At 43.9% G+C, this 21,235-nt stretch overlaps 1 protein-coding gene across 2 annotated transcripts in view; it reads left to right on the forward strand.

The window, feature by feature from the left end:
- Window positions 1-21,235, forward strand: part of LOC110530233 (ephrin type-B receptor 1) — a 314,785-nt gene that overhangs the window by 221,603 nt on the left and 71,947 nt on the right. For both annotated transcript variants that reach the window (XM_036985803.1, XM_036985804.1), the window contains exon 5: window positions 8,861-9,196. In XM_036985803.1, coding sequence (XP_036841698.1) covers window positions 8,861-9,196 — 336 coding nt within the window. The remainder of the gene's footprint in view (window positions 1-8,860; window positions 9,197-21,235) is intronic.

The following is a 21,235-nucleotide window of genomic DNA, read 5'->3' on the forward strand; positions in this document are numbered from 1 at the left end:
CGTCCTCCGAAACACAACCCAACCAAGCCGCACTGCTACTTAACACAGCGCGCATCCAACCCGGAAGCCAGCCGCACCAATGTCAGCGTGCAAGCACACTGTAGTGTGCGCCCGGCCCGCCACAGGAGTTGCTAGTGCGCGATGAGACAAGGATATCCCTACCGGCCAAACCCTCCCTAACCCGGACGACGCTGGGCCAATTGTGAGTCGCCCCATGGACCTCCCGGTCGAGGCCGTGTGCGAACAGAGCCTGGGCTCAAACCCACAGCTAGCACTGCGATGCAGTGCCTTAGACCACTGCGCCACCCGGGAGGCCAAACATACAACTCTTTAATCCCAAACCTCAGCCCATCCCACCTATCACCATAGACCACCCTCGTTTGGTTTCTATGTGCCATATACTTTTCAATTGTGCTGTGATGTTTTAGATCATTTTTTATCTTTCTAATCGTATATTATCCACAGATTGTGAGCTAAAGATGAAAACTTTTCCTACGAGTATTATTATATTATTTTTTGACTGGCTATGGCTTTCCAAATCACTCAACAGCTCATATGTTGCCTGACTACAAGATTTTATCTTGCAACGTTAATAAATACATACTGTGTTTACCTGCCTAGAATATTCACTGTAGTGTGCATAGACCTGCCTAGAATATCCACTGTAGTGTGTATGGACCTGCCTAGAATATCCACTGTAGAGTGCATAGACCTGCCTAGAATATCCACTGTAGTGTGCATAGACCTACCTAGGATATCCACTGTAGTGTGTATACAGCTGTCTAGAATATCCACTGTATTGTGCATAGACCTGCCTAGAATATCCACAGTCATGTGCATAGACCTGCCTAGAATATCCACAGTAGTGTGCATAGACCTGCCTATAATATCCACTGTCGTGTGTATACACCTGTCAAGAATATCCACTGTAGTGTGCATACACCTGTCAAGAATATCCACTGTAGTGTGCATAGACCTGCCTAGAATATCCACTGTAGTGTGCATAGACCTGCCTAGAATATCCACTGTAGTGTGCATAGACCTGCCTAGAATATCCACTGTAGTGTGCATAGACCTGCCTAGAATATCCACAGTAGTGTGCATAGACCTGCCTAGAATATCCACAGTAGTGTGCATATACCTGCCTAGAATATCCACAGTAGTGTGCATAGACCTGCCTAGAATATCCACTGTAGTGTGCATAGACCTGCCTAGAATATCAACTGTAGTGTGCATAGACCTGCCTAGAATATGCACTGTAGTGTGCATAGACCTGCCTCGAATATCCACTGTAGTGTGCATAGACCTGCCTAGAATATCCACTGTAGTGTGCATAGACCTGCCTAGAATATCCACTGTAGTGTGTATAGACCAGCCTAGAATATCCACTGTAGTGTGCATAGACCTGCCTAGAATATCAACTGTAGTGTGCATAGACCTGCCTAGAATATGCACTGTAGTGTGCATAGACCTGCCTCGAATATCCACTGTAGTGTGCATAGACCTGCCTAGAATATCCACTGTAGTGTGTATAGACCAGCCTAGAATATCCACAGTGGTGTGCATAGACCTGCCTAGAATATCCAATGTAGTGTGCATAGACCTGCCTAGAATATCCACTGTAGTGTGTATAGACCAGCCTAGAATATAAACTGTAGTGTGCATAGACCTGCCTCGAATATCCACTGTAGTGTGCATAGACCTGCCTAGAATATCCAATGTAGTGTGCATAGACCACAGGCTAACTGACAAAGATTTTGGTAGCTAACGTTGGCCATCTACCTTTCATAACAACATTCATTTTTGTTGGTTTTTCACATCTAAAACTATCTGGCTAGCTTGATTAATGTGATTCACATATAGCTAGCTGATAATTATGAAGTCACAAGGTTGCGTTTGCTTTATGTAATATTTATTTTTTTGGTCTCTATTGGTCAAAGGTAATGCAGTAGCACAGGAGTGCGCAAATGTACATTTTTATGTGTTCTCCAACGTCTGGTCCTCAAAACAACGTACTCAAGAGAACGTCATCAAAGAAGGAACTCGGAGCAGGAGTGTGTGGAGCATGGTAGTATGCATATTGAGAAACACCTATAGAGATGGAGGGGAGAGACAGAGAAGTGTGCTGTGGCTTCACTGTGTGAAGAGGGACGGAAATGGAGAAATGAAGTAGCAATGAGCCCTCTCTCACCATCCCCTCACCCCCCCGTGGGACTCACCAAGCCGAGGCTCCACTTCAAACAACCTCCATCTCCCCTTTCCTCTTCCACTAGGGAGGCCGTCAAACCCTCTGTCTCCCAGCACGAGGCCCATTCCCCTCGGCTATGCTACCCACTGTTGGAGGCCTTTGGAACGGGGTCGCTCTGCACAGCGCTCCCCTCTCTCCACCACCCTCAGGCTTTCCCCAGACTTCCCCCAGTTCCTGGACCCACAGGCCTTTCTCTGTGTGGGGGAGAGAGGCAGACTGACAGGCCTAGCCGTTAATTGGTGGGAGTCGGTGGGAGTGGGCCAGTGGAACTCTTGCTGATAAGTGAGATACAGGGATGGAGGGGAGTAAGGGAGAACTGTGCTGTGGCTCCACTGTGTGAAGAGGAAGGGACATTGAGAAATTAAGTAGCATGGTTGAGTTCATGGAAAGAGAACCTCAACTCATAACTGTGGCCAAGCTTCCAGATGCTTCCTTGACCTCTGCCGCACACTGTCTGGACCACAGGCCACAAATCCATAAACCTCCTAACATTCTGCACTCTAAGGACAGGCTGAGAGAGATGTTTTCTCAGGCAATTCTTCTCTCCTTTGCAACCGTTCTCCTGTTCTCCTGTCCTCATTTTCACCACATCTCCTCCTAATTTCTCTCCCTCATGCCTTTTCTCATGTTTCAATTTGTCATGTTATTTTTTTTGTCCATCTTCTCTCCTATCTTGCTCCTTCTCCTCCCATTTATCCTTGCCCTTTTACCTCCTTTCTCTCCTTTCCTCCAATTGTCATTCTCTCCCTCTCTCATCTTCTCCATCTCTCCTTTCCTTTTTCTCACCGTCCCTCCTCTTCCTCCTTCTCTCCTCCTCTCCTTCTGCAGTGGTAGAGTAAGCAAGCTGCTGGTTCTGCCAGTAATGCACTAGTCAACAGAGCTAAGCCAGTGTAATTGCCTGGCCTGGGCTAATCCCTCTGCCTGCACTGCTGCCTGCCGTGAGAGAGATGGTGCTGTGCTTTAGACCTCAGCACACACGAGCATTCAGTCTTCTCTAGCAGTTTTCTTTCACATCCCGTGCTCCTTGTTCGGCACTGATATTGGAGCTTTTGTAGATCAAGCAGACCAGCTCCCCTGTGTGTTAGACTTCTCCGGTTCTATCTGGTGCGGTGGGAGTCCGTAACATTGAAACAACTTCGCTGGGCACACCACCATACCAGGAATGTGGTCGTAGTCGCTAATAGCTCCAACTGTTCAAAAGCTAGAGCCAAATCTGTTGGCCGTCTTTTTCTCTCCTCAAAGGTACGCTAGAAACCGCTGCTACCGCTCCGTTTGTCCCAGGCGCTAATAGCGGATGTCGACGGTTACTCACGTGGCCCACGTTTCTATGAACTAAGCGATGCATTCAGCCGACTGAGGGAAACAGGTTGCGCAAGACATTCGTTCATGTTATTGCTGCGAGCCCCATGCGTCTTGTGAGACAGGCAATGACTATGGCTGAGCATTGATGTGACATGATTGACATGATGGGTTTCTCAAGTGCAGATGTTTCTGACATAACCAAATTGATGGTGTGTAGCACCTGTGAGCGACATGTGCTGTAGAATAATTCAATTGGAGAATTAAGGTGTACGTGCGTGTGAGCCATTCCGTTTAGTTCTCCCTCTGAAACAAACCAGCCAGCACCAACCCGCCTTTCTTTTTCTCTTCCCCCAATTCCTTAGTCAGTCTGTGCTCCGGATCTCCACACAGGGAGTTGTAGTGAGTCCCTGAGGAGCTGTTTCCCATTGAAAAGACAAACAGCGTGAAGGAGACCCAGCAAAGCACTGAGATTGGCTTAGAGGGCCAGGCTAGGTAAACAATGTGGTGGGATGTTTATATTTGGGGCGCTGAAGTGCTCTTGACATTAGCAGGCAGCCCAGGGGGCAAACAAGGGTCGTGGCCTTTCTGGTCCTCCAACAATATGTGGACTGTAGACATTACTCTCTATCCACCTGTTACATGGGATTCTCTATGCCTCATCAGTTAGTTGCCAATGGTGGGGGTGAGTTTGACAGTAACACTATTGGGCATGCACGTGTACATAGATACACACACACACATGCATGCATGCATAGACACACACACAAACACACCCTAACCTAACCCAACCCCACACAAACTGTCACAAACACTCCAATCATTCTAACACGTCACTAGGAGTAAACAAAACGCTTGATGATCGCGCAGTCGTCCTAATTGTGGCGTGTAAGATGTAAGCAACAATCAAGGCTGACTAGTGCGGCTAAATGAATGCCAGGGTAGGAGCTCGGTAAGTAATGAACTCGACAAATTAAATCCCATGGCAAATTAAAACAGCCAAGGGCAGCCATAATAGCCTGCAAATCACCGGTTAAGTGGCAGTCACATCGGATTTCTCCATCCGTCACTGCATAGGGAAATCTATACAGCTACCAACAGGAGCCCAGAGACGAGATGCACCGAGCCAAACTCACACCTCTCCTCTCACGGCCATTTTGTTTTGTTGTATACACACATGAAAACAGACCGCACACAAGCATGTGAATAATGTACATGCAAACAGTGTGATTACATGTCATATGTATTTGTTTCATGAGAAGCCATGTATTATGTAGTCTGACTGTCATATAACACATAGACAGGGTCATTTATATCAGTTCTCACAGCAGTAGGTGTGTCATGTTGATTATATGGACTATGTGTATATACATGTATAGTGTATGCCCTCTGTGTGTGTGTGATGCCCATGGGGCATATTGTAAGTGCAGCTGTTCTCTCCGTCTCTGCCCTATTTCTGCAAACACACACTCTCTCCTCTCGTTCACATCTCTCTCATTCTCTTAGGCTCCTGCCTCGTTCCTTATCTCACTGAATTCAATTTGATTCGTGGGGCTTTATTGGCATGGGAAACATATGGTAACATTGCCAAAGCAAGTGAAGTAGATAATATGCAAACGCGAAACAAACAATAGCAAATCATCTCGCTCTCGTACGCACACCTGATAGCGCCAATGAATACGGTGCTTGTTGGTCAGTTTTTTGCATGGGAAACATCCTAATTATGGCTGACTTGCCCAGTTAAATAGAGGTTCTTTCAAAAATACAAAATACATTCTAAAAATATATATGTTAAATGTAAGTGGCTTTGGGTAAAACTGTGGGCTATCTAGAGGTGATGGATTCCATCCTCTTTCTGTCCTCTTTGTGCTAGACCATAATAACCACACTGTGGAGATCACGTCCTCCCTGTCACTGACCCCTTAGTCGTCACCGTGGCGCAAAGCCGAGGTCGCCGCGGAAACACTGCCATTCCGTCACCTCTGTGTGTTCCGCTGCTTTGTCCAAGCGCCCCCAGTGCTATCCCACGTGGCTTTGCAGGAACAATGATTTATTGTGGCTGTGTTGACAGAAGCAACTGCCTGCCCTCACCCCTCGGCGATGGGAAACTAAGGGTTGTGTCCTAATACACTAATACAGCTTCCTTCTCTTGTCTCCTTTATTTTCAACTGCCTTCCCTCAACCTCTCTGTAATGGGAAACTCATACTACGCTTATACGGCTTCCTTGAATTGTATCCTTTCTTTTTTAACCCAGATCTATTCGGGCAATACATTTTCACACACCTTTTTGTGTAGACCATGTGCGTGAATAAGTCACATTGAATAACTTTAACCCCTTGACGTGGATGATCACATATTTGCGATCATTGTCAAGTGGTCCCTGCAGCGTACGGTCTCAAGTATGTGATTGGAACAGTAGCAACAGAATGCATGATGCAACAAATGTGTCTAAACAGCATTGTTGTCTGAAAAGCGTCTAAACAATGTTTTGTACTGATGGGAAATAAAGGTCTTCACAACTTATGTTCCTCAATTTCACCTTTTATTGTGAAAGATAAATGCGAACTGTATCATCCGAACATAACACGGAACACATCCACAGATAAACTCATCCATAAATCAGTCTAAATAACCGTTTTTGCGCTGACAAAAAAAACAATTCATAAGTTAGCAACCTAACAGCTAGACTAGTTTACAATGTACCACATCTCTGGTGAGCACACGAGACCAATGTAATGTTGTTTAGAAAATAAATGCGTGTCAGCTAAGCTAACAGCTGCTAATTTCTTTATGGCAGCCATGTTTCTTAATGTTTGACTTGGCGAAAACTCCCTAATCCCAGAATCTCATTCACTATAAGACGTAAATAAACAAAGTCAAAGTCAAAGATGGCTGTGCACATTGCCGGAAAAATATGAACTTAGTTTAGCCACTTTTCAGCATATTACAAATCTTTGATGTACTTGTTACAGTGTATACAAGAACCGGAGCACATGACTTGACAAGTCATTTACCAAGCAAATAAAATCACCTCACAGATCATCACATCAAATACAAGCCTATTGCCTAGCCTAACCGTAGCGAGAAAGCTAAACAGGGAGGAAACCATTTTAGGGGGGTTTGTGGGGGGGATTCCTTTTATTTGTGGGGGGTTTTCAAGTCCATGGGGGGTAGAAATGGGGGAAGGTATCATGGGGGGATATGATGCAGTAAATATTACTATAATGGGGAATTTTTCAATAAATGGGGGGCAAACACAGGAGAAGTTTATACGCTAAGTAAAAATAAAACCCCTGGAAAGGAGTTACAATCTGTTGCCGAGTTCAAAACTACAGGGTACTGGGAAATCGCAGACTTCAGTGCATTCAAGACAACTGGGAACTCTGAAAAAACAAGCTCTGACTGGGAAAAATCTTTTTGAACGGTCATCCATTCTAGAGCTCCAACTTTCCGAGCTGAACATCACTGGCGTCATGATTTGACCTAGTATTTTTCAGAGTTCACAGTTGTCTTGAAAGCACCATAAGTCAGTCGAGTGAACTATCCCTTGTTATAACATCTTTGGTCTGACAGACGCTTCCATGACAACCAGAATGCATTGTATGTTGTCAACAAACATGGAGCCACAAATAATATGCAAATAGCTTAGCATTAGCTCATCGTAATCAGTACAACCTTCCAAACAGTATTTTACATATATCGTATGTGACCATTACAATCTCTGCAAGAATCAGAATGCATGAATTGTCACCAGCACTTGAAAACGTGAATAAAACAGTAAATACATAATGATCCATACATATGGTGTGCTACAGTAGAAACGTCAACACAATATATAGAAACTAAGACACTTTGATAGGAAGGCACACATGTCCAAAGTCCAATTTGTAAGGAAAACAACAATGAAGGCAATGCAGGCACCAGTCAGAAAATGTGCCGGGGGAAAAAGTTTGTGCACAGCCTGTTCTGACTAGAGATGCGCAATGTCTTCATACTTGATCTGGGGAAACACCGGTGAAGTGCTTGGGCTCTAGTTGAAGAGAGACGTTTGTCCGGCTCAGTAAAGACTCAAAAATTATTTGTCCACAACAGTGAAATGGTCTACTTCTTATATGAATTGTTAAGGAGGTGGAACACACCTCAATTCCAGTAGTTGTTAGAAAATAAAACGTCTTAGAAAATAGTTTTAAATTGACACGTTAAACATAGCCTATAGATAATTAGCAGGCAGCGTGCCTTGGTTTGAAGTCAGTCCGGGTTAACTGTCCTGTTGCTGAAGTTGCTTAACGATCACATTTTGGAACAGCGAGTGCATGAAAAAACCCACGCTGGGACGACCGATAGAGATATTTGGAACTCACCCGTGAAAAGATTAATACCATATGTGAAAAGATAGTCCTGGATTCACCTTGATTTATAAAAGTCCTCAACCCCTAGTCTAACTGCGAGCTTGCGGATTAGTACAGGATAGCAGGTAGCTACAGTCCTGCACGCCTCCCTCTCCTTTGGCGATAGCCCATTCGCTGTAGTGATGGACTATAATTAGCATATAGAGTAGCTGCTCTCTCATCACTGGCATGTCCAGAAACAATCTTTAAGTGGTGAAAACTCTTCCATCAACAGAGCCGGACTCATAAAAACATTCCACTAATCCCAGTTTATCTAAGTCTTTCCTGTCCTCTAGATGGATATGGAGTAAGACCCGTTTCCCTCTCCTTGGCAAAAAATACACAATAATGTTGAAAAACAAGTGTGCCTAATTCCCACTATAGGGCTGACCTATACTGTGCTGGCTCTGATGTTTTCCATTCCTATTGCCCTTTCCAGCATGGTTCCAGAAAAGATGGTGGATGTGTAACCAGGCCAACCAAGTGCCGCTCAGCTTGGGTCAGTTCTGTGTGGCTTAGCAGTGTGAAAAGGTTATTACCTTGCTTATCCTATGAGGGGTCCAGGATTTGTGTTAGCTTACTATGGTTTACATTAAAGCTACGTTCTTAGCTAGGTCTCCCTGGAAAATGTGATTCTTTGAGATCTCAATGGGATCTCCTGGTTAAATTATCAAATCAAATCAAATGGTATTGGTCACATACACATGGTTAGCAGATGTTAATGTAGGGAAATGCGTGTGCTTCTAGTTCCGACAGTGCACTAATGTCTAACAAGTAATCTGACAAATTCACAAATAAAGGTTGAATAGAATGCAATCATTCTCATTATGTTTGTCAATTTCAAGGCCTGTTGGCAAGAGATTGACTGAGATGTCAATGGGAAAACCTGGTTAAATAAAGGTTCCTCTCTGTGTCTGTTTGTAGGCGTTCCCTCGGGCCCGCGGAACGTGATATCCGTCGTGAACGAGACCTCAGTGATCCTGGAGTGGCACTCGCCTAGGGAGACAGGCGGTCGTGAGGACGTGGTCTACAACATTGTTTGTAAGAAGTGCCGGGCGGACCGCCGTACCTGTTCACACTGTGACGACAACGTGGAGTTTGTTCCGCGGCAGCTGGGCCTGACGGAAACCAGAGTGTTCATCAGTAACCTGTGGGCCCACACGCTCTACAGCTTCGAGATACAGGCCGTCAACGGGGTGACCAATAAGAGCCCCTACCCTGCCCAGCACGTGTCTATAGACATCACCACCAACCAGGCTGGTAAGAGAATAGTGTGTGTGTGTGTGTGTGTGTGTGTGTGTGTGTGTGTGTGTGTGTGTGTGTGTGTGTGTGTGTGTGTGTGTGGGGCGGGGGATTGAGGGGTTCTCTGTGTGTGATGTGTAGTCTCACTGAGAGGGGATGGTCGGCATCATCATCATTATCGTCATCTGTGTTCATGTACATTGTTGGCGCAGTTTGCTGTAGCTGTGTCTCCTTTCTAGTGAACAGTACAAAGAAACAATTTTGTATAGCGTTTCATTGATTGTTGATATCATAATTCATCCCACATTGCTCAGCACTGGTAAACACAACATAATCTCTGCATTTCTGACTCCTGGCCTGTTGCTTCTTCTTTCACAATGTGAGCTGGAGAGAGGTCATTGTGCTAAACCGTGAATTAGTGAGGGGGTGGCAGCTGACTCCAGCTGTACGAGAACTCACAAAGTGAAATATTGAAACTGTCTCTCTTCTATTGTATTATCGCCCTCTTTTCTCGTATGAAAGCAGAGGCCTGCTATATAATTGAGTGTGTTGAGGGATGGGGGGATTTCCCCATTGAAAACATGGTGAAGTTCAAAACCCCAACCCAAGACATGGTGTGTTAGGATCTGTGGTGAGACCAGCACATCCCTCCCTTTGCCCTATTTCTGCACCCTTTGTAGTTCCCCAGTTTTATTTACACATCAAACCCTTTGAAACTTAAAAAAAAAAATAGAAAATGCTGGTTTGCATTTTGCTCCAAGACAACTTTACAGAAATGTTTGCTTCTTAAGCTTCAGTCAAAAGCCTAAAGTAAATGAATCTATCTACGACAAACAGCAAATACGATTTTTATACACCGTCCTTTCTACTTGATATTCTGAAGGTTGAGACAGTGTTAGAGACAGTGTTGAGACAGCGTTGAGACAGCGTTGAGAAAGTGTTGTGGCTCATCAGATATCTTTGCTGGTTATCTTTCCGGTTTTCTTTTCGAATAACTCGACTTGACTCGGCCTCTCCCTTCACGACAGACTGAGAACAGTCTATAAAGCCTAAAACATTCATGCTGTATTGAACACATCCCTGAAAGAAAAGAAACGACCAAATACAATCCTGGGCGAAATAGCTGGAGGTTGTTTTTATAGGGCTGAACAGGGCCAGTATTCACAAAGCATCACAGAGAGTAGAAGTGTGATCAAGAATCAAGTCCCTCCTCTTATTTGTTATGATTTAAAAGACGAAACTGATCTTATTCTCTGTGATTCTTTGTGAATACAGGCCCATGCCAGTTTCTCTGCTGTTTGCCGTCTTGGCAGCAGTGCCGTAGCTGTTACAGAACAGGCAGTGAGACAAGAAGGGTTTGGGTGTTTAGTACTACATAATGACCAAGCAGACAACTCTTCTGTCCAAGACATTAGCCCATGATTAGGGCAGCGTGAACCAAGCCAGAGAGTTGGACGGCCGCCTCCTCATCTTTCTCCTTCACCCTCTTTCTCTCCTTTTCTTATGTTTGGAAGGCTCTTGCTCTCAAAGGCTCTTGAGTCTCTCGCTCTCTCCAACTCCCTTGCGATTTTTCTATTTCTCTCTCTCTCCTATTCGTCATTTCTCATGCATCCCTCCCTCCTTCCCTTCTATTTCTCTGGCCTTGTGATGTAATGTGAATTCAGCCACTGGAAATGACAGCTTTGGGATATTTTGTCTGCCCGGTCCTTTTCCTACAGTGTTCTTCATGCTCCCGTGGAGTTCCACGATGTTCATTGTGACACTTATCAAGGGACCTAGAGCACAAAGTATTGACCAAGTGGAAAATTTAAATGAGACTCGTTTCATTTTTCCTGTGTTTGCTGTTATAAGAGAGACCTCAAGTGTGTCTGCCAAATATGTGGAGTGTATTTGTGTATTGAGTGCTGTAGTGTATTTGGTTTTTGAGTGGTCATTTCGTGTGTGTGTACCCTATTACAGATTTGATTGTTTACAGCATCTTTTCTGGGATTTTCTGTGTTAAAAACATTGGATATTTCTGGTACTTGTTACTCCACCATAACAACATGGTTGAAAGCAGAGCTATGGCGCTATGGAAATGTAAAAGTTGTGAAGCCTCCAGTTTGTGGATTTTGCTGAGCGTGGGTGAATTTGCTTTTTTTTTAGATACAGTACATTCGGAAAGTATTCAGACCCCTTGCCTTTTTGCACATATTGTTACGGTACAACCTTATTCTAAAATGGATTAATAACCCTCTTTGGGCTAGGTGTCCCGCTAGCGGGATAGAAGCCGACAACATCCGGTGAAATTGGAGGGCGCACAATTCAAATAAATATTAGTAATATTAAACATTCATGAACATATCATTTAAAAGTTGAAATTCTTGTTAATCCAACTGCGTTGTCAGATTTCAAAAAGGCCTTATGGCGAAAGCATACCATGCGATTATCTGAGGACAGCACCCCACATCAACATATTTTTCAACCAGCCCAGGCTTCTCAAAATCACAAATAGCGATTAAATATATCACTTAGCTTTGAATATCTTCCTCTGTTTGCAATCCCAAGGGTCCCAGCTACAACATGAATGGTCGTTTTCTTCAATAAAATCCTTCTTTATATCCCAAAAAGTCAGTTTAGTTGGCGCCATGGGTTTCAGTAATCCACTCGTTCAACATGCATACAAAGGAGTCCAAAAAGCTACTAGTAAACTTCGTCCAAACAAGTCAAACGACGTTTCTATGTAATCCTCAGGTAGTCGAAAATGTAAATAAACTATAATATTTCACATGGAAAGTACTATGTTCAATAGGAAAGGAAAATTCATATGCGCACGAGGCGTGCCGAAAGACTGATTTGGTCCAGGTGCTCTCCCAACAAAAACTCCAAATACTTGTTTGTTTTTCAAAAGAGAAGCCTGAAACGTTGAATAAAGACTGTTGACATAGGAATTGCATTTTGGGTGACGGACATATGAGTTTCCAATAGGTTTCCATAATAAGAGCCTGGGAGCTGAAAAAACAACAATTCTGCTATAGTCTCAGACATTATTTTAACAGTTTTAGAAACTTCAGAGTGTTTTCTATCCAAATGCTGTTATATGCATATCCTGGCTTCTGGGCCTGAGTAACAGGCAGGTTTCTATGGGCACGTCAGTCAGGCGGAAATTCAGGATAGGGCCTCCTAGCCCTAAGAAAATCCTAAAAAAAAACTAAAAAAATCCTAATCAATCTACACACAATATCCCATAATGACAAAATGAAAACATTTTTGTTAATAAAAAACTGAAATACCTATTTACATAAGTATTCATACCCTTTGCTATGAGACTCGAGCTCAGGTTCATCCTGTTGTAATTTTATTTATTTTTTTATCTTTATATACAGTGCCTTGCGAAAGTATTTGGCCCCCTTGAACTTTGCGACCTTTTGCCACATTTCAGGCTTCAAACATAAAGATATAAAACTGTATTTTTTTGTGAAGAATCAACAACAAGTGGGACACAATCATGAAGTGGAACGACATTTATTGGATATTTCAAACTTTTTTAACAAATCAAAAACTGAAAAATTGGGCGTGCAAAATTATTCAGCCCCCTTAAGTTAATACTTTGTAGCGCCACCTTTTGCTGCGATTACAGCTGTAAGTCGCTTGGGGTATATCTCTATCAGTTTTGCACATCGAGAGACTGACATTTTTTCACATTCCTCCTTGCAAAACAGCTCGAGCTCAGTGAGGTTGGATGGAGAGCATTTGTGAACAGCAGTTTTCAGTTCTTTCCACAGATTCTCGATTGGATTCAGGTCTGGACTTTGACTTGGCCATTCTAACACCTGGATATGTTTATTTTTGAACCATTCCATTGTAGATTTTGCTTTATGTTTTGGATCATTGTCTTGTTGGAAGACAAATCTCCGTCCCAGTCTCAGGTCTTTTGCAGACTCCATCAGGTTTTCTTCCAGAATGGTCCTGTATTTGGCTCCATCCATCTTCCCATCAATTTTAACCATCTTCCCTGTCCCTGCTGAAGAAAAGCAGGCCCAAACCATGATGCTGCCACCACCATGTTTGACAGTGGGGATGGTGTGTTCAGTGTGATGAGCTGTGTTGCTTTTACGCCAAACATAACGTTTTGCATTGTTGCCAAAAAGTTCAATTTTGGTTTCATCTGACCAGAGCACCTTCTTCCACATGTTTGGTGTGTCTCCCAGGTGGCTTGTGGCAAACTTTAAACGACACTTTTTATGGATATCTTTAAGAAATGGCTTTCTTCTTGCCACTCTTCCATAAAGGCCAGATTTGTGCAATATACGACTGATTGTTGTCCTATGGACAGAGTCTCCCACCTCAGCTGTAGATCTCTGCAGTTCATCCAGAGTGATCATGGGCCTCTTGGCTGCATCTCTGATCAGTCTTCTCCTTGTATGAGCTGAAAGTTTAGAGGGACGGCCAGGTCTTGGTAGATTTGCAGTGGTCTGATACTCCTTCCATTTCAATATTATCGCTTGCACAGTGCTCCTTGGGATGTTTAAAGCTTGGGAAATCTTTTTGTATCCAAATCCGGCTTTAAACTTCTTCACAACAGTATCTCGGACCTGCCTGGTGTGTTCCTTGTTCTTCATGATGCTCTCTGCGCTTTTAACGGACCTCTGAGACTATCACAGTGCAGGTGCATTTATACGGAGACTTGATTACACACAGGTGGATTGTATTTATCATCATTAGTCATTTAGGTCAACATTGGATCATTCAGAGATCCTCACTGAACTTCTGGAGAGAGTTTGCTGCACTGAAAGTAAAGGGGCTGCATAATTTTGCCCGCCCAATTTTTCAGTTTTTGATTTGTTAAAAAAGTTTTAAATATCCAATAAATGTTGTTCCACTTCATGATTGTGTCCCACTTGTTGTTGATTCTTCACAAAAAAATACAGTTTTATATCTTTATGTTTGAAGCCTGAAATGTGGCAAAAGGTCGCAAAGTTCAAGGGGGCCGAATACTTTCGCAAGGCACTGTAACTAGGCAAGTCAGTTAAGAACAAATTCGTATTTTCAATGACGGCCTAGGAACAGTGGGTTAATTGCCTTGTTCAGGGGCAGAACAACAGATTTGTACCTTGTCAGCTCGGGGATTCAATCTTGCAAACTTTCGGTTACTAGTCCAAAGCTCTAACCACTAGGCTACGCTGCCACCCCGTTGATCATCCTTGAGATGTTTCTACAACTTGATTGGAGTCCACCTCTGGTAAATTAAATTGATTGGACATGATTTGGAAAGGCACACACCTGTCTATATCAGGTCCCATTATATGAGGTCCCACGGTTAACAGTACATGTCAGAGCAAAAACCAAGCCATGAGGTTGAAGGAATTATCCGTAGAGCTCCGAGACTGGATTGTGTCGAGGCACAGATCTGGGAAAGGGTACAAAACATGCATGCAGCATTGAAGGTCCCCAAGAACAGAGTGGCCTCCATCATTCTTAAATGGAAGAAGTTTGGAACCACCAAGACTCCAGCCAAACCGCCCGGCCAAACTGAACAATCGGAGGAGCAGTGCTTTGGTCAGAGAGGTGACCAGGAACCCAGTGGTCACTCTGACAGAGGTCCAGAGTTCATCTGTGGAGGTGGGGAAAACCTTCCAGAAGGACATGCATCTCTACAGCACTCCACAAATCAGACCTTTATGGTAGAGTGGCCAGATGGAAGCCACTTATCAGTAAAAGGCACACGACAGCAAAAAGGCCCCTAAAGGTCTCTGACCATGAAAATAATGGTCATCATCTCTGGTCTGATGAAACCAAGATTGAACTCTTTGGCCTGAATGCCAAGCGTCACGTCTGGAGGAAACCTGGCACCATCCCTACGGTGAAGCATGGTGGTGGCAGCATAATGCTGTGGGGATTTTTGTTCAGCGGCAGGGACTGGGAGACTATTCAAGATCGGGGGAAAGAGGATCTGCAGAGAAGAATTGGAGAAACTCTCCAAATACAGGTGTGCCAAGCTTGTAGCGTCATACCCAAATAGACTCAAGTCTGTAATCGCTATCAAAGGTGCTTCAACAAAGTACTGAGTAAATGGTCTGAATACTTATGGAAATGTGATATTTCAGTTTTTCTTTTAAATACATTTTCAAAAATGTCTGAGAACCTGTTTTTACCTTTGTCATTATAGGGTATTGTGTGTAGATTGATGAGGGGAGAATTTAAAAATAAAAATAAATGTTAGAATAAGGCTGTAACGTAACAAAATGTGGAAAAAGTCAAGGTCTCTGAATACTTTCCGAATGCACTGTACATGTATATATTTTTTTACCTACTAAACATTCTCAAACTATACAACCTCCCCATTCCCCGTTTCTGGAATCAAAACTACAGTGTTTAATCGCAACAACCTCCAAGAAAATAACATCAGAGAGTGAAGAAGGGAACACTCTCTCCCTCTGGCTCATGGTCCTTTAAGTCGTGGTGGCTGACAGTGAAGAGAAGAGAAATTACGAGGTAAATAGCTCTGATTATTAGGGTAGCCTAATGGCTTCTGACTGTCCCATGTTTGAATGGCTAAATATGCCCTACATGACAGATAGATGTTGGGAAGCATTGTGTGATCCCAGCTCTGGGTAAAAAGGTGACTGGCTGTAATTGGCTCTGCCCATGCCCAGCCCTAGGGGACTCTTTGTGGCTAGGTAATTGCGGCGCTGCTGCTTCTGACTTGGTTTCATAACAGGCAAGAAGCATATGGATGTGGATATGACCTTTTGGTGATGAGATGGATCGAAGGATCTGAGGATAATTTGGGGAGAAAACTTTGTTAAGGCAGTCTGAGAGTGGGAGTCTGGGGAAAGTCATTCTTAGCCACACTTACCATGTGAAAGCTGGGCTGAATGCCAAAAACAGTTAAAAAGGACACAAAGGTGTTGGAAATCTGTTAATCCTCTCAAAGTTATCATTGGACTCTCAAAGTTCTCATTGGGCTCTCAAAACTGCAATATCCTTTGCTTTTCTGAAACATGGCTCTCGGACAAGATACCCCCCATGACTATCCAACTCGATGGATTCTCCATTCACCGGGCGGACAGGACATCGGAGTCTGGAAATCGAGGGGGGAGGGGTTGACCTCTACACCATCTCCAGCGCTGTGGAAGTGTCAACCCACTGTTCTCACCGTCTTGGAATACCTGATGGTCAAATGCAGACCCTTCTACCTCCCGATGGAGTTTTCAGCTGTTATCGTGTTATCGTGACTGTTATCGTGACTATACATTCCATGTCAGGATAATAAAAATAACAATCTGGCACTTAACGAACTGTACAAGGCTATAAACAAGCAGAAAAACCTACATCCAGAGGCTGCTTTTCTGGTTGCCGGCAATTTTAATTCCGCGTCACTAGGACATGATGCCCAACTTCCATCAACACGTCTCTAACGCCACCTGGGACAACAAAGTCCTACACCATTGTTATTCTACCCATAAGCAAGCATACAAGGCCATCTCCCTCGTCCGCCATTCGGTAAATCGGATTACGACTCCGTATTATTTCTTTCTGTTTACAAGCAGAAACTCATTATCAAATATTATGCTACATGACTGCTTTCCCAGCACTGATTGGAATATGTTTTGAGACTCCGCCGATAACATTGACGATGTTATCTCCAGGGTGAGGGTTCGCTGCTTCCCCAATCAAAATCCCTGGATTAACACCAAGGTTGGAGCTAAACTAAAGGACAGGGATACCACACACAGAGCAATCGTAGACAACCCTGAGGCTACGGTCGAGGACAGCAATAAGTCCTGCTATGACATCCGCAGAGTCATCAAATGAGCAATAGGACAATATAGGAATAAGGTGGAATCATACTACACAGGCTCTGACGCCCGCCATATGTGGCAGGGGTTACAGTCCATTACAAAGGAAGACCCAACCGTGATCTGCCTAACGATGCCTCTCCACCAGACAAACTTAAATGCATTTAATGCACGTTTAGACAACAACAACATCGTGCCAGGTGTGAGGGCCGTCACTGACCCGGATTATTTGGTGACCTCACTCTCAGAGGCCGACATGAAAAAAAAGTATTTAATCAGGTCAACACCTGCAAGGCCGCGGGGCCCAACGGTATTCCAGGGCGCGTTCTCAGAGCATGCTGTCAGGCATATTCAATTTGCATACCACCCCAACAGATCCATAGATGAAGCAATCTCAATTGCTCTGCACACTGCCCTCATCTACCTAGATAAGAGGAATACCTATGTGAGAATGCTGTTCATTGACTACAGCTTAGCGTTCAACACCATTGTCCACTCCAACCTCGTCACCAAGCTTCGGACTGGGTCTGTACACCTTCCTCTGCAACTGGATCCTGGACTTCCTGATGGGCCAACCCCAGGTGGTGAGGGTAGGTAACATCAACTTCTCCACACAGACCCTCAACACAGGGGCCCCACAGGGGTGTGTGCTTAGTACCCTCCTCTACTCCCTGTTCACCCATGACTGCATGGCCACGCACGACTCCAACACCATCATCAAGTTTGCTGATGACACATCATGGTAGGCCTGATTACCGGTACTGATGAGTCAGCTTAAAGGGAGGTGGTCAGTGACCTGGCAGTGTGGTGCCAGAACAACAACCTCTCCCTCAACGTCAGTAAGACCACGGAGCTGATCGTGGACTACAGGAAACAGGGAGACACCATGTAACTTGAAGCTCTCGACCTGCGAGCACTCCCCCATCCACATCGACAGGGACGCTGTGGAGCAGGTCGAGAGCTTCAAGTTCCTTGGTGTCCAAATCACTAAAGAACAAAAATGGTCCAAACAGCACATCTTCTCCCTCAGGAGGTTGAAAAAGTTTGTGGGCCCTCAAATCCTCAAAAAGTTCTACAGCTGTGCCATTGAGAGCATTTTGACAGGCTGCATCACTGCCTGGTATGTCAATAGCACCATCTACTGTATATCAGGAGGTGTGGTAAGGAAGGCCCAGAAAATCGTTAAAGACTCCAACCACCCAAGCCAAAGAATATTCTCTCTGCTTCCACATGGCAAACGATACCAGTGCATCAAGTCTGGCACCAACAGTCTCTTGAACATCTTCTATACCCAAGCAACAAAATAGCTGCATGTACTATCTGAGTTAACCTTGTATCCTCATTGACTGTTTTATTTTTTATTTTTGTCTCTATGCACACTCACAGGGCCCTACATACTCATACACACACTCCATCTGCTCACTCACACATAATATACAGTACCAGTCAAATGTTTGGACACACCTACTCATTCAAGGGTTTTTCTTTATTTTTCACTATTTTCTACATTGTAGAATAACAGTAAAGACATCCTTTTTCGGCATTCTCTCAACCAGCTTCACCTTGCTTTTCCAACAGTCTTGAAGGAGTTCCCACATATGCTGAGCATTTCCTTCACTCTGCGGTCCAACTCATCCCAAACCATCTCAATTGGTTTAAGGTCGGGTGATTGTGGTGGCCAGGTCATCTGATGCAGCACTCCATTACTCTCCTTCTTGGTCAAATAGCCCTTACACAGCCAGGAGGTGTGTTTTGGGTCATTGTCGGGTGGAAAAACAAATTATAGTCCCACTAAGCGCAAACCAGGTAGGATGGCGTATCGCTGCAGAATGCTGTGGTAGCCATGCTTGTTAAGTGTGCCTTGAATTCTAAATAAATCACAGACAGTGTCACCAGCAAAACACCCCCACACCATCACACCTCCTCCTCCATGCTTCACGGTGGGAACCACACATGCAGAGATCATCTGTTCACCTACTCTGCGTCTCACAAAGACATATCAGTTGAAACCAAACATCTCAAATTTGGACTCATCAGACAAAAGGACAGATTTCAACTGGTCTAATGTCCATTGATCGTGTTTCTTGGCCCAAGCAAGTCTCTTCTTATTATTGGTGTCCTTTAGTAGTGGTTTCTTTGCAGCAATTCGTCCATGAATGCCTGATTCACGCAGTCTCTGCTGAACAGTTGATGTTGAGATGTGTCTGTTACTTGAACTCTGTGAAGCATTTATTTGGGCTGCAATCTGAGGTGCAGTTAACTCTATTGAACTTATCCTCTGCAGCAGAGGTAACTCTGGGTCTTCCTTTCCTGTGGCGGTCCTCATGAGAGCCAGTTTCATCATAGCGCTTGATGGTTTTAGCGACTGCACTTGAAGAAACTTTCAAAGTTCTTGAAATTTTCCAGATTGACTGACCTACATGTCTTAAAGTAATGATGGACTGTCATTTCTCTTTGCTTATTTGAGCTGTTCCTGACATAATATGGAATTGGTATTTTACCAAATATGGCTATCTTCTGTTTTTCACCCCTACCTTGTCACAACACAACTGTTTGGCTCAAATGCATTTAGAAGGAAAGAAATTCCACAAATGACATTTTAACAAGGCACACCTGTTAATTGAAATGCATTCCAGGTGACTACCTCATGAAGCTGTTTGGGAGAATGCCAAGAGTGCGCAAAGCTGTCATCAAGGCAAAGGGGGGCTACTTTGAAGAATCTTTGAAGAACACTTTTTGGTTACTGTTATTTCAAAGTGTTGATGTCTTCACTATTATTCGACAATGTAGAAAATAGTCAAAATAGAGAGGTGTGTCCCAACATTTGACTGCTACTGTACATATATACTGACTCTACACACACGCACACCCACTCACATACAAGGTGCTGCTACTCTGTTTATTTTGTATCCCGTGGCCTAGTCACCTCACCCCTGTACATACTGTATCTACTGTACCTCTGTCACTCCAGTATCTCTGCACATTGTAAATATGCTATTTTAACTGACCCTGTATATAGTATGCTTACTTACCGTGTTCTTCATATTTCTTCTTATTTCTCATGTTATTTTCCCTAGTATTACATTGTTATTGATTATGGAATTGTTGGGTTTTGAGTTGGCAAGAAACGCATTTCACTGTGCTTGTGACATTAAAACTTGAAACTTGTATTTTCTACGGAAGATTGGAAGACGGACGGAGAAATTGAGGAGCGGTAGGGCGGAAGACGAGAGCGAGTGGGGCAACGTAAGTGTTAGAGAGTTGGAGAAGAGATGTGTCGAGGAGAGACGGAGAGAGAGTTAGACGAAAGAAGGATATAGGGGGAGCGATTGGTAGAGGAGAGGAGGACAGTCCGTGAGATGCAGAGATGATTCCTGTGTGAATCAGTGCAGAGGTCATTAAACTGTCCTAGGTCCCTGTGTGTGTCTGGGATGAAAGTCTGATCAATACTCTGATTCACAGCCTGCACTAAACTGGACACACACAAACACTTCTCAGGTTATTTACTAGCCTCTCTCTACAGCCCTGGTTTGGTCATCTTGATCTCTGTATAGTCAAAAGCTGCCATCTCCCATTTGATGTCTTTTTTTGGGAACATTATGCTTTAATTCACTTAGGAGCACACCGTGTGCAGACCTGAGGGTTGTGTGGTAAATGTTAAACGTCCATTAAGGTAGGTTAATGCATACTAGGGTCATTACAGTCAAGAACCAGACCATGTTTAAAAACCTCCAGAAAATGTAGGAAATGAGGTAACACAATGTCCTCAACAGCATCTTTCTCTCCCGCCAACCCTCCATCCCTCCATCCAGGACACTTAACCCATGAACAGCTGAATGACACCTCTCAGAGAGGGACTTTTCTTCCCTCTTTCACTGCTTTTCACTGCCTCTCTTTTTCTCCTGGCTTACACAACTCTGTGACCTGAGGCGAGTTCAAAAAGGCTTTTGTTTGCGGCGAGCATGTTGCCAGAGTAAGAATTTCAGTTGAACGATTTCAATGAACATTCCAAAATGTTACGGTGAAACATCAAACATTTCGTTTTTGTAAGGGTTACGGTCCCTTTTTAGCGACAATATTCCAAATGAAAATTACTTCCTACTCAATATAGTAGAATGTCTACATGGCCACTTGATTATTTTAGCCGCAGTTTAAATCTGAAACAGACACTTACGTTCTCAGACTTTCAGCTAGTGTTAGTGAACGGTAGCGGCTAACACACAAATGATTAATGTGTTAGCTCATGTGAGCCAAAGTTCGCAAGCTATTTCCCTTG

Source organism: Oncorhynchus mykiss, chromosome 8 (genome assembly GCF_013265735.2).
Source record: "Oncorhynchus mykiss isolate Arlee chromosome 8, USDA_OmykA_1.1, whole genome shotgun sequence".
NCBI lineage: Eukaryota > Metazoa > Chordata > Actinopteri > Salmoniformes > Salmonidae > Oncorhynchus > Oncorhynchus mykiss.